This window comes from Colletotrichum tamarilloi (assembly GCF_030869305.1).
Source record: "Colletotrichum tamarilloi strain Tom-12 chromosome Unknown Scaffold_10.1, whole genome shotgun sequence".
Taxonomy (NCBI): domain Eukaryota; kingdom Fungi; phylum Ascomycota; class Sordariomycetes; order Glomerellales; family Glomerellaceae; genus Colletotrichum; species Colletotrichum tamarilloi.
The window spans coordinates 451,451-464,480 of record NW_026849393.1 but is presented as its reverse complement, the minus strand read 5'-3'; the positions used below and the strand labels follow the sequence as shown (position 1 = coordinate 464,480).

Genomic DNA, 13,030 nt, shown 5'->3' with positions numbered 1-13,030 from the left:
TCGTTCTCGGAGGCCAAATGGCCACCCTCCCGAAGACGGGATGTTCTCACCTCTGAAAGACTCAAAAAGAGGTTCTCTTGAGGACGTGAACCATCTCCGGGGCTTGGCGTTTGGATTTATAGTCCTCCGTAAGGCAGGATTGTGGTTGCAGTGAGTGTGCTTTCTTCCTGGGCTGGCCACGCGGCAGGTGACAAAAGATTTGAAATGTGCCAAAGTGCCCATCCTCTTCGTCTGCGTGTGACCATGTGAGTTCCTGGTTGTGGTGACAGCTTGCCGACTGATTGTCGTTCGGAAAGTTGCTATCCGAAGCCAAGCCTTTTGACTCTGCGTGTCGTGGAACTTTTCTGGACTTTTAATCGTTGGTCGCTGATTCCCTGGACGAATGGATCTACTTCTCCCATTCTTTGTATTCCTTTTGCTTTTGGCGCGTATTCCACCCTAGCTTGCCGCTGATACTGTTGACCCAATCTTCGCTGCGCCGACCCTGAGCCTGGACGCTGGCAAAGGGATAACGGCTAGCGCTGATCGTCACGTAGTCTCCTGGAAATAGCTCAACGCGCTCGCGACCGTCGAAGCTGGCCCACGAGTTGGTCCTCGCATCGTAGGGCACGCCCACACGAAGAACAATGGTATCGGGTAGGATGATGGGACGGAACGAGAGCGTGTGTGCGCAGATGGCAGTGACGAGCATGACGGGGTTTTCCGGGTGGCAGAGTGAACCGCCGGCCGCCAGGTTGTAGGCGGTGGAGCCCGTTGGGGTCGAAACGCAAATGCCGTCTGCCAAGACGGAGGTGAAGTGTTCGTCGTCACCGAAGATTTCAGTGTACGACATTGCTATTGGGGTGGCATGATCAGTAATCTAGAGTTCGCTCAGCAGGGAAGCATGGTCGAGGACTTACTTGGATTTGGACCACGATCGACGACAATCTCGTTCAATATCTCAAAAGTTCCGTCTGGTTTGTGGGTGTGTTCATCTTCCCTCTCCTCGCCCACTAGCTCTTCCACGAGGTCAAGCTTTCGCCCGTCGTCGTCTTGGCTCGAGCTGCTCTCTTCACCGTCCACCAGCTGTTTTCTCGTCTGGCTCCTCATGATGGTTCCCTCGAACCGCAACCGCAAGCTGACTGTAACGCCTTTATTGAAGGCATTCTCGAGGATGCTTTGGTAGTCTTCAAAATCGAATTTCGTCAGGAAACCCAAACTGCCGAGGGAGAAGCTCAGCACCGGCGGGACAATGCGCTGGAAAAGCCAGCTGGCGTAGAGTACGGTACCGTCGCCACCCAATGAAATAACAAAGTCGAACATGTGCGGCCGGTTCCGACACATGTCTTCATTCCAGTACCGAAGACGCTTCGATATGCCTTCCTCGCTTGTCCCAGGTTTCGATGCTCCTGACTCGGCAACGTCTTTTTTGAGCTCTTCAACTATTCCCGTCGCATTGAACTTTTTGTTGTCCTTGAACTTTTCTTCCACGTAGACTGTATACACAACATCCCGCTCATGTGACAGGAGCCATTTGGTCAGTTCCCGTGTGCGCGCAATCAGATCCGCATCGTGGATCTTGGTCAGGAGAAATATCGTCTTTACGCGGAATCTGATGCGCATACTGCTGAGCCGTCTGCTAAGCTCTCGGACTCCCCAAGCCATTTCACTCAGTTGCTTCTTGGTGAGTAGTCGGCTATGCAGCTCGTCGTCGTCGTCAGAATGGGTGAGGTCGATCTGCGAAGCAGACTTGGTAATCTCGGATCGCCAGGACTTTTCGTCGGCCTGGCCAACGTCACTGCCTTCGGGGCTATCGGCAGCCAGAATGGACGCTCTTTGCTTAGCGAGCCGTCCCTTGGGCTCAACAGTCTTCGACATGCCCGATTCCCCAGATACATCACAGGCACCGACATGTCGATGAGAGTTCTCATAGGTGGGATGACCGTGGTGGTAGTTGTCCGTGGTGGCTTTCGAGGCGCTTGATACCGAATTCGACCGAGAACCCTGGTTGCTGGCGGAGGCTACCGCGTTTCGAGCTTTTCTCTGGCTTTCGAGGAACTGGTGTACGATGCACTCAGTTCTCTGGCTAGGGTGTCGCGGCAAAGGTCTGGAAGACTCGGACGTGACTAGAGAGCTTTTGCGCCGGTAAGGGTTTCCAGGATCAAAAGTGACCTATCACAGTCTTAATACAAGGCATGCTGTTTGGTATGATGCTTTCAAATCCACATACCTCGACAGCCTTTTGGTAGTCATCGTCACTTCCGCTTGAATGCGCATCCTCCTCTTTCTCAAAGCCAACACGCTTCTCCGTCTCGTCGTTGGTAGTCTCGGCACCCATTTCCCGCAGCAAGAGCGTCGCAATGACGAAGAAGGCGAAACAAGTTGGCAAAGTCGCGACGATGGCGGGGTAGCTTGATCGCGCTTGGTACTTGTAGACGACTTCGATGCGGTCTCACAGCATTAGCAGCGGATTGAAAAAGGAAGTGGTTTCGAGAGCGTGAAAAGCAGGCTCAATCGTCGGCAAACTAAAGGTTTATTTCGACCGCGTGCGCAAAGAGAAAGTTATCAAGTGGCTGTCTCTCTCTCTTTGCGTCGCACAGTGCCCATATGCAGTGGCAATGAGGCGATTGGGCAAGCAGAGAGTGTTCGCGATTGTAACCCCGAGGCACGTTCCCCGAAAGTATGAAAGAACAGATACTAGGATCCAGGTTGCTGCCGATGCCGAGGCTCACACAATGAATGAACAAAGGTTTTGTTCTAAAGAGCGTGACTCGGAGAAGTGATAGGCAAAATCTATCCAAGGAAACTAAAGAGGTAGAAGAGGTTGCAGAGAGAGAGCTGCCCACCTCAGCTTCAACGGGTGGAAGCTTCTTCAATCAGCGGGGCCAAGGTGTTAGTGATGATTGCAGCATTGTCCGTAGCCATTAGGGTGCTGGTTCGCCCGCAGTGGGCCGAGCTGACCAACATGGAAGTCAGTTTCCTCCCTGCGGGCAGGATTAGTGAGGTGGGGGGCCTATCTGTCCATGGCTTGTGCTGCCGAAGAACCGGGGCGGTAGGGGGACAAGTCGCTGACGTCGTTGCTGTTTTAGGCGGTGGGACTCATACCTTAGGACTAGACTGGTTCACGGGCTGGTCAAGTAAACGCATCAAGAATTTTAGATCTTGCACTTGTCAGCTTTGCAGTTCTTCGGCACTGTACCTCTGCGATTGAACATAGTACACCAGGAAATCAAGAAAGAGGCACACGCCAGGTAGCAAAAGGGTCCAGGACCTAATACCAACCGAGTTGACCTTGCGGACGTCCGCATGACCATCTATTTACTCTTGGGGGAAAGTCTGCGTAGTAGGGATCTAAAGCTAGACACCCATTGGGTTGCTGACTGCTGATTAACATCGGGTGATGCTGCTCGCGTACTATCTAACATGAGACGATCACTCCATCACATTGGCCGCCTCGGATGAGTTTGTTTTCCCGTGCAATGCAATGTGAGCGAGAGGCATCGCCAGGCACATGGCACTCCTCCACTTCCTGTTCGAGTGAGGAATGCCCTATCCCAAGTATTCCGTTTGGTATTTACTGGAAAGTCCGGACGATAAGAGGGGATTACCTAAGGTAAGGTAAGGTAAGGTACCAGGGTAGATAAGACATGCGATAATCGATAAGCGATAAGGAGCTGGGTCGTCCATTGAGGTTCACCCCGCCAAACCACCAAGAACCAGCTGTTTAACCAATCACAAGCTGCAGCGCAAACAGCATCCCTCCTGATCGCTGCATCTTCACCGCGACCACGTCAGAATGCTTTCGCGCTGAGCAACCGAAACTTCACCCGCAACACGCTTCGACACATTATTGACGCGAGGTGTTCCTTCTTCGTTCCATAAATCTCCCCGGATGAAGCACACTCGACTGCTCCTTGTCTACCAACAACCTCTTAGAGCATGATACACCCATCGACGCACCTCCACTTCCTCACAGGATGAACTCTCTGTGGCCCTCGCGGCCTGCCAACGATGGCGCCGCTGCCGAAAACGAGCCTCCACCGACTGGCGATGTTGCAGATGCCGTGATAGCGGATGCTGTTGTCGCAGACGTTGGTCCCGATACAAGCAACCCACCTCCTCCGCCTCCACCACGACCGTCCTTGCAGAGAAACTCATCTGCACCCTCTCCAGCTCCGGCCCCAGTTCCGATACCCCCGGCCCCAATGCCTCCTGCGCCCGAACCTCAGCAGCCTACCGACTCGCTATCATTGTTGCAGCTTCGTAAAATAGTTGCCGAGTTCAGTCGTGGCGAGCCTGTCGCCTACGATTTCGTCTACAATGACATGGGTGTCCACGATGAGGAGGTTGACGAATGGTTTGTTTATCAATTTTGGCAATGGGTGCGATTAAACGCTGCTCAGCGAGCTTTCGAATGGCAGTGGCAGCACGATTACGATATACAGACAACTTGGGAAGAGACGGACCACCAGACAAAGGCCAAGTTCACGCTAGATGCCCTAGATGGTCTTCAAGTCAAGGACCCGACACAACGTTCTGCGCATATTGGCAAAGTTCTGTACCTAGTGCTAGGTCGATGGGGCGATACGTCGACGCCTGACACTGTAGGTGACAGGAGGTCGGCTGCCAGTGCGACACAATTGGAGGCTATCAGATCAAGCATCAGCTTCTTAACCTCTTTGGACGGCATTAACACTGTTTGGTCGGCTCTGCAAAGTTGCTTTGATGTATTTTGGTGAGTACTCCGGGCAATCTGTCTTACAATGTAAGTTAACTCAAGCAGGTCGGATGATGTCCGTCTCGTCCAGCCCGGCGGCGCCCAAGAGGCCCAGGATGAACTTATTAATCTTATGACCATCATGTATGTCATTATTCAGGAGGCACTGAGCTTCCCTAAGGAGCTAGAGGCTACAAGATCCGAGCTTCGTAAGTCACCTGTACTCAATCTATCTAGGAAAGGCTCGGCTAATTGCTGCTAGTTTCTCTCAACCCTGGACTGGTTGATTTTATGTCGCTCGCAACCTCGAAGCTGCGTTGGGACGACGGGAACTTGATGCCATCCAGCCAGGTACGATGATTGGTTCCGAACACAATCCATACTAACAAGTATAGATTTTTTTGCTCTTCTGGAAAACTATTCTGCTTGTTTTCGGCGGCACAAAAGAGGTAGACGAGGCGAAAAAGGCAACAAATGAATCGCCCAATGCAAAGTCCAAAGACTTTATCACAGCATCACCTCTAGATTACCATGTATTCCGGCAAGAGCTCACATCCAAATATCCGGCCTATGTCCCTCCGCGGACACTCATTCCTCTAGAACCTGAGAACACAACCCTTCTTCCACCCATTCCAAATCAGCCCACGAGGACCAGCGCAGCCAGTGGGATTTTCCCGGGACCGCCCACCTCACAAAGTGGCGGTGCTTCTATCTTGCATCAACCCGTGCACATTGCGACACCGGCTCCATCACCGCCGCCGTCTCCTGGTGTTGGGGGCAAGGGCGGCAAAAAGCAAAATTACCAGACGAACCAGAATTTCCCTTTCATGTACCCACCGCTAGATGCCACAAGCAACAGCGCTGGTGGTAAAGGTGGAGCTGGCTTGCAGGAACAGCTTGTCGGTCGCAGGTGGGAGGGCAGTGATATTCCTGCATCCATCTTGGAGGCGGGCGAATTATTTGCAAAGAGGGTTCGCATGACCCGTGCTACACGACAACTGTGGGAAGAGCGCGAAAGCTTCCTCAGATTCGAGAGAGGGTGGGAGGCAGATGGCGACGACAGTGATGTTGATAACCTCGACCTTGAGGGGCTGACCCTTGAAGAGAAGCAGGAGATTGCTGCGTTCAAGGCGGAGACCAAGGCTGAGGAACGTAGAGAAGCGCAACTTTCGATGCGGGAGCCCGAAATAGACTGCGGCCCTTCGGCAGATAAAGTGAACGTTGAGATCAAGCGACGTCTGCTTGCTGTCGAAAGCTTTTACGTGAGTGTTTTGGCACTTCGAGCTGAGTTTAACTGACGCTTCCACAGAAAGAATCTCTCCCTCATCTGCAGTCGCTTGTAATTGTCCTATTGAGGCCGATACTAATGAACGTCACCGCTGTGTTGTCGCAACCTCCGCAAGGTCAACAGCACCCAAGCATGGCCGGCAGAGGTGCCAATGGCGGTATGAATGGCGGCGCTGGACCTAATAGACAACAGCAGCCCCAAGACCCCTCTTCGGCCGGAGGTGGCCCTCCAGAGCTCCCTGAGATGTCACCGGAGGAGGTCGATGCCGCGCGATCCCGCGAAATCACTACAAAGGCCATTACTGGCATTCTCCTGCTTCTATTGAAGTGGCTCAGAGTCTCTCGTGAGTATGCTTGGCCTCGCCCGAGGCATAGACTAATCAGGCCGCAGACATTTTGAAATCCGAATACATGACGCAACTTTTGCTGGATTCTAACTACCTTCCGCTGGTGCTCAAGTTGTTCGCCCATCAGGATGTTCAACAGGTTGTCGACAGCAAAACGGACCGGCTAGAGAACAGGTGTGTGTTGTTACCAACCCTCACGCGACACAAACTGACTAATCAGCTTCTTCCACTTCTGCAATCTGCGATCGAAATTCAAGGAGAAGTCGCCTGTACAAGCAGAGCCGGACGAGGAGGAGAGCGAGGACGAAGCGGCGCCACCACCTATCAAGAGAAGGCGGTCACCGCCTCGCGTCGCGACTGCCGCCACCCGCGATGGCGAAGACACCAGCAAGCTTGAGGGACAAGCTGCGGTGCGACCTGAAGTTGATGAGCTCGGATATCCTGTCGGCGACCTGCCAGCAGAGCCCATCACTGATTTTTCGAGAAGAAACTTCTTCTCTCTGATCAACTACCTACGAATCATGCAAAAGATTTGCAAGCACAAAGCTCACCGGAACCTTCTCCTGGTGCAGTACAAGTCTGCCAACATTCTCCGCAAATCCCTCAAGATCCCCCAGCCAGAACTCCGACTATACACCTTGAAGCTGTTCAAGAACCAAGTACCCTACTGCGGCCGTAAGTGGCGGCAGAGCAACATGCGCGTCATCACGGCGGTGTACCTACACTGCCGACCTGAACTGCGTGACGAGTGGTTGGCCGGCAGCGACGTTGATGCCGAGGTGGACTCGGCGCTGCCATTGGAGCAAGCACTGCGCAGTCTGACGCACTGGTTCAACGTGCGGCGGTACCCGGACAAGATTGCGGCCGAGCTACGGGCAGCCCTGCGCGAGGAGCAAGACTTTTTCACAAGGGAGCTGGAGAAGCTGGACATGAATTGGGCTGACGTCGGGGCCGACGATGGCGCAAACAGTGAGTGGGAGCACGATGCGGCCGGCTGGCCATAAAATCACCCTGAGCGTTAGAGGTACGAGGTATGCTGACACCTGGCGAGTGTCTGGAATAGGTTATTAAAAGCTAAGAGTCGGTGCCGGGCGATGCCTTGTGCGAGATGAATTTACCCAATCACCGAATGCCTCACTCCCAGAGGGTTAAACACAGTTTATGAGTTGTACGAACGTAGTCACGATCAAAGGACAACAGTATTAGTCAAGCAAGTTCACTATGTGCATGATTGGGTCAATGTGTGCATGTGTTCCATTGATTCGTAACCAAACTGCCAACAAGATGCCATCGTCTCGAACGCGACGGCAAGAACTCCTCAATTTCCTGGGTATCTTTGCCAACCTAGACCAACTTCAATTCTTCCATCACCTCATTATGTGGTCTCGTTTCAATTCCTGTCTCATTCGTACCTAAACTCTGTCGTAAACACCATCGTTGTAGTGTCGAGGGGGCGGCTGCGTGGTTCCAGTCTCGTGACCGTATTCATGGCCGTTGGCACCGCCAGTCGCCGTTGTAGTGTTGCCGTAGGTGCCTTCGTATTTGGGGTAGCCGACATCCTGGGCGACCGCGGTGGTCTCGGTGGCGTAGCTGGGGCGGACCTGATCGGGGCTGGTGTGCATGGGCAGCGCATTGTCGTTAGTCGCGGGGTCGGCGCGGCCGCGGCGACGGAAGCTGCTGAAGAAGCCGGGCTTGGTGCCTGAGCCCGAGGTGTAGTTGTTCTTGGGGCTGGGGCCGAAGCGTTTCTCCTTGCGGTGGTGGCGGGCGAGGGCGACTTCGACGAGGATGGAGAAGATGAAGAAGAAACTGCGTTTATATGTTAGCTGCGTTCCTTCAAAATTACGCTCGAAGTGCATTTACATTGCGACAATGGAGACTGCAAAGCAGGCAGTCTGCAGCTTACAAGCCGTGCGCAGACTGGGTAGGTGAGTCCAGCCGTCACTTCCCGTGTTGGTCGGCTCGCCGTCGGCGGGGCCGTCGCCGAAGGGGGTGCTGACGGTGCCGGAGCAGGTTCCGGCGCCGCCCTTGTTGGCGACGGCGACGTAGATGAAGGCGCCGATGAAGGCGACGTCGAGAACGATGGCGATGAAGGAGGTAAAGGCAAGCCCCGCGAGGCAGCAGAGCAGGAGGAGGCCGACGAGGGTGTAGAGGGTCGCGGCGCCTGAGATGCCCTCAACGGCGCGGATGGAGTTCGATATCGGGAGAGAGTGGTTGTGGAGGGTCGCAAGGAAGTAGGAGAAGATTGCGAGGATGAGGACGGAGCAGCCTAGCTGGACGCCGCGGATGAACCACTGGAGGAATTTTAATGCGAAGCCCATAGTTGCGGCGTATGTTGAGCTTCTTCCTTGTGGTTTCTTTGATAGTTGGCTGATTGTATGAGTTCAGTATACTCGGAAACTTGATTGTTTGGTTGACTTTGTGCGGGTTTCCTTTCTTGTTGTTTAAGTCTACACCCTGGATACCAAAGGTGAGGTGGGATGAGATAGAGTCAAGGTGAGCGAATGGGGAGAGGGAGGTTCGAGACCCTTAAGAATTAAAGGTTAAATGGAAGGAAAGAAGGAAACAAGGGCTGCCTGCCTCCCTGCTTCGTCTGCCGGTAAACGGACTGACCGATCCCGCTCCATTGCGTAGATCGTGGCAAGGTTCAGCGCTGTTCAAGCTTGTCTTGGGCTCTCTCCGCCCCATCCCCGTTTATTCCTGGAACATGTTCTTTACGTTCTACGGATACTGCGCACACAGTCAGTGTATTCACCACACACACCAACACCCCCAAAGTTTGCAGCCAATTCGCCCAATGACGGAGGGCAGGCGTCAGGTTCTTGATCCGGGGCGCTGTTTGCAGACGTTGATGACGGAGGACGTTGTGGCTGAATGGGGGTTGTGGGCAAGTGGGCCCCGATGATGTCAGGCGTCTTGGAGGGATAGACGTCGCCGTGATTGGGCCGGAGCCAGAACGTATTCTCCACTTGTTCTGTGCCGGAGGGCTGGCACGGCCACGGTGGTGGGGTCTTCTGTGGCTTTGGCGGGGCGAATGACTTATGGAACCTGGAAGGTGTGGGGAGGGATCGCTCGGTTTCCCAGGGGTCTTCCCATTTTACCTTTCGCTTTTGATGTGACTTGTGACTGAGAGTTTCCACTGCCCCCTAGCTTCCCATGCCAGGGTTGGCTTCACCTTTTATCGGCTCGCACGGGATAGCCCAGAGCCCAGACCCGTATGTTGACGTTGTAAAGGTGGTGTTCATGACTAAAAACCTACTGCGTACAGTAAGGTGTACCAAAAAGTCGTGGAGCCCTGGGATGCTTCATGTCCAAGACGGCTAGAGTTTAAGAACGGCAGAGTTTTTCAGCTTTCCCGGGATCATCTCCCTTTGGACGGTTCTCGGAGCAGCTTCTCGGATTTATGACTGATTTCCCAGCGTCAATGTATCCATACTGGCAGACTGCGAGTGTTGCAAATGCCCACGTTCTGGACTTCTGTCACATCTGGAATAAACGTCTGCTCAACTTGAGACTGCGTTCAACCCCACTGGATCCAGTTTTGGTTATGTCTGTATCTTGGTCTGGCCAGCTCATGCGTATACCTACCCAAAAGACATCCCTTAGTGTACTGTACGCGTCGCTCTAGTATGTCTCGGTTTAAAGGCCTGGTCCGGGCTGTTGAAGATCATTGGCGGGCCGGCACCCAATTGCAAGGGCGGTCCTACCTATGAGATAATTGATGATCAGCTATGCAACCACGGCACGTCTCTTCTCCGTTGAGTTTCGCGTAGAGTTTGTTCTCCCCGCTGCCAGATTTTTTGTGGATTTGCACGGTTCTGGTCGTTTCCCCTGGTTATGTCAGGGTTTCCCCAGATCGTGGAAAAGCCCACCCGCCAGAAATTCAAGAGCACTCTTCTGTACGGAGTGCAGCTCGGACACAATCGCTGCATCGAAGAGATATGGGTGACTGATAATTGTTCATCCAACTTGTGTATAATAGCGCAGTCAGCGCTGTTCTCACAGTTACCGGTACTGTTTTTTTATCATCTCGGCGGTGGACTATTGGTCTTTTGGGACTAGGCGTCAAGTCGGTCTGTTGCTCTCAGTCCGGTCATATTATGTCATTGCCTGCTCTATCGACGCATTGTCTGACGGGTAGCGCCGAAGGCAATCATAGCGGCGGCTTTGAAGCTGTCGACGATCGGACGATTTCGACGGAAATTTGTGATGTCAGATTCCAGTCAAGTGCCTCGGCCCGCGGAGAAAACTACCGGTAGAAAGTTGGACTACGTGACTTCCTTTTGGGCAAGAAGGGTTCGTCCGAGAAGTAGCCCAGGGCTTTCACTCGACAGTGGCGTTCCTCGCATCTAGACAAAACACCACAGTCGTCAACCTCGAGTGTAACTGGACAACAATCTTGGGTTGCAAAGAAACCGTAAAATCCCGAGACAAGACGCCGTTTGTGTTTGTGTAATGTCTTGCGGAATTGAATGCCTTCCGACTTTGGGCACTTCGGATCAGGCGCCTTCCGGGTAGGCTTCCGATGGGGCGTTCGGTGGGCTGCGGGTGGCTGTTCAAAGACTGTCGATGACTTTGCTGTTGCACTCGGCGAATTCCAGCCCTGCTATGGCTTCGGAAAATGTTTGGCCGTAGCATACCGGCGTTGGGTGAATGGGCGAAGGGTTTGATGGACGGCAGCGGCCCCGCTTTCCTGGCTGGCACCAAGGCTCCGGCACATGGTGTTCCGTACCGGTGCCCCGGTATGGGGCCGGTCGATTACAATAGGTCCCTCTACCTTATCAACAGTGCCTGTCTGGGACTTTGGTGCCGTGGGTCCCCTCGGCGATGTTGGTTGTTCGGCGCCTTCCGACGTTTCTTGACCGCCAACCACCTTTGTAGAACCTATCGGAGGCATCAGCGAACCAGTCCCCGCCGGATGATGCTTCTCAACACGATGTCGAGCCATATTCCGGATTGGCGGGCGCAGAAGGTGGAACATCGGAAAGAGGTCTCTTCGAATCGAGCTCGTGGGCTGCCTCTAGCGCGGTGCGATTTGGCGGCTATTTTTCGCCGTTGGATTTTCTTTGTGAAGCCTATAATAGGTTGTTGTCTCGCATGGCCTGGCGTGTTTGGCTTTGTTCAGCCTTGCTAACGTTGGCCGAGCAGTCAGTCGGTAAAGTGCGGTGTGGGGATGGTATTCTTTGTCCCATCTTACCGTTAGGAAACCACAAACCGAATCACGACGCCGAGCAGGTGGGCAAACCGCGCGCTATCCTGGAGGTAATATGGTGCTCGGGTCGTGGAGAAGGGCTAGCTGGACAGTTTATTTGCCCCTTCCCACATTGCGGCGAAAATCGATAGTACGTTTCCACTAATAGCAGCCACAATTGGCCGCCATGACAACTCCAGCTCTCGCAATCTGGAGGATTCTTCAAGTACTTGTCCTTGCAAAGCCCGCTCCCAGCCCAAGTGGAGAAACCAAGCTGGGCAGACTTCAACATGGCAAGAGCGTCTTGGCAACTTTCGTGATGGGATGACAGCGGGAGGTGGGTTCCAGTATTGACAGGACAGGCGAGCAGAAATCGGCCTCCCTGACTCGAAGATATCTGGCGCGTTTCCAGAATATGCGGGTTTCTGGTCCCCTTTCAAAGAGCTCCTCATGATCAGTCCCTGTACTACTGGCTGCTTACTTCTCGTGTGCTGTCAACGTCCAAAACAGTAAACATTGGTACGGATAGACACAATCAATTTGCCGTCGGAGCCGAATCTGCGAGTTATCGTCAGCCAAACTGTCAGTGTCCTGATTTGTTCTTCCGCACGAACCCCTCTCCGCTATCATCGAATCCCCGGATTGATAAAGATTATGCGCGTGAGGTCGGGAGCATTACGCAAGCTGCAATACAAACAAGAGATGCATGCGTTCTGCAGCATCAGCTGGAGCGCCATGATTGACATGGCATCAATAGTTTGGCATCGGCAACGCAGGGCAGGGGCAAGGTTGCCACACCAAATATACGAACCGGAGGAGAAGTCAGGCTCGCGGCTCGTCGGCCTCGAAGTGCAAGAGTGCTTTGCCTGGCTGACTCGGCCTGCTGGGGCAATGCCGAGAAGGGGGCTTTCCCACCTCCCGAACATCACCAGGCCAAAACCACCACCCAAAATGTCGGGATGCAATTTACTGCTCGACGCACCATTGGGCCATGTCCCTCTCCAGAAAACCCTTTGAAGGGCATCTCGAAGAGTTGAACCAACCGATTAAGGTTAAGCAAAGTAAGCCGTGCTCAGGGGCAGGGGATCGTCACCCCGGCACCCCTGGTTTTGCGGCTGGCACCGACAGCAGCCACAAAATGCCCGCGGCCAATCACGACGGCCGTGTTGTCCAGTTTATCTTGATCCATCCAATGCGAGGTTGGCACTAAATCAAAAAGGGAAAGAGGGGTCCCAGCACCCTTGGCAATTTCTGCCAAAAATACGAAGAACTCACTCTCAATTTCTCACCCTTACCATCAATCTCACCCTCACTCTCACTCTCACTCTCACCCTCACTTCAAGGGACCTTCACTAGTAGGGGATTTGCCTCCCATCCACCCGGGCCTCACTCACTCTTCCCAGGGCAAGATTAAGCTGTGCCGCCATTCTCTTTTGGCGCTACTCCGTACACCAAGCATACACGGAGACTACTTCCCTTGCTGGCGATAGAGCCCCTCCACAACAGCCTAGG

The 13,030-nt window shown here is 53.7% G+C and overlaps 4 protein-coding genes across 4 annotated transcripts; 2 read left to right on the top strand and 2 right to left on the bottom strand.

Annotated features, from left to right (window-relative positions):
• Nucleotides 1–388: 388 nt before the first annotated feature.
• Nucleotides 389–2,317, bottom strand: CTAM01_04305 (ATP-NAD kinase; the record flags this gene model as incomplete). The annotated part of the gene is made up of 3 exons (XM_060520335.1): nt 389–834; nt 900–2,151; nt 2,210–2,317. The coding sequence occupies 3 exons, from the start codon at nt 2,315–2,317 to the stop codon at nt 389–391; spliced, it is 1,806 nt and encodes a 601-aa protein (XP_060384980.1).
• Nucleotides 2,318–3,956: 1,639 nt separating this feature from the next.
• Nucleotides 3,957–7,334, top strand: CTAM01_04304 (uncharacterized protein; the record flags this gene model as incomplete). The annotated part of the gene is made up of 7 exons (XM_060520334.1): nt 3,957–4,714; nt 4,763–4,905; nt 4,959–5,047; nt 5,092–5,958; nt 6,006–6,327; nt 6,375–6,504; nt 6,551–7,334. The coding sequence occupies 7 exons, from the start codon at nt 3,957–3,959 to the stop codon at nt 7,332–7,334; spliced, it is 3,093 nt and encodes a 1,030-aa protein (XP_060384979.1).
• Nucleotides 7,335–7,742: 408 nt separating this feature from the next.
• CTAM01_04303 (uncharacterized protein) lies at nt 7,743–8,648 on the bottom strand (the record flags this gene model as incomplete). The annotated part of the gene is made up of 2 exons (XM_060520333.1): nt 7,743–8,136; nt 8,191–8,648. The coding sequence occupies 2 exons, from the start codon at nt 8,646–8,648 to the stop codon at nt 7,743–7,745; spliced, it is 852 nt and encodes a 283-aa protein (XP_060384978.1).
• Nucleotides 8,649–10,948: 2,300 nt separating this feature from the next.
• Nucleotides 10,949–11,846, top strand: CTAM01_04302 (uncharacterized protein; the record flags this gene model as incomplete). The annotated part of the gene is made up of 4 exons (XM_060520332.1): nt 10,949–11,069; nt 11,116–11,156; nt 11,209–11,589; nt 11,688–11,846. The coding sequence occupies 4 exons, from the start codon at nt 10,949–10,951 to the stop codon at nt 11,844–11,846; spliced, it is 702 nt and encodes a 233-aa protein (XP_060384977.1).
• Nucleotides 11,847–13,030: the final 1,184 nt, after the last annotated feature.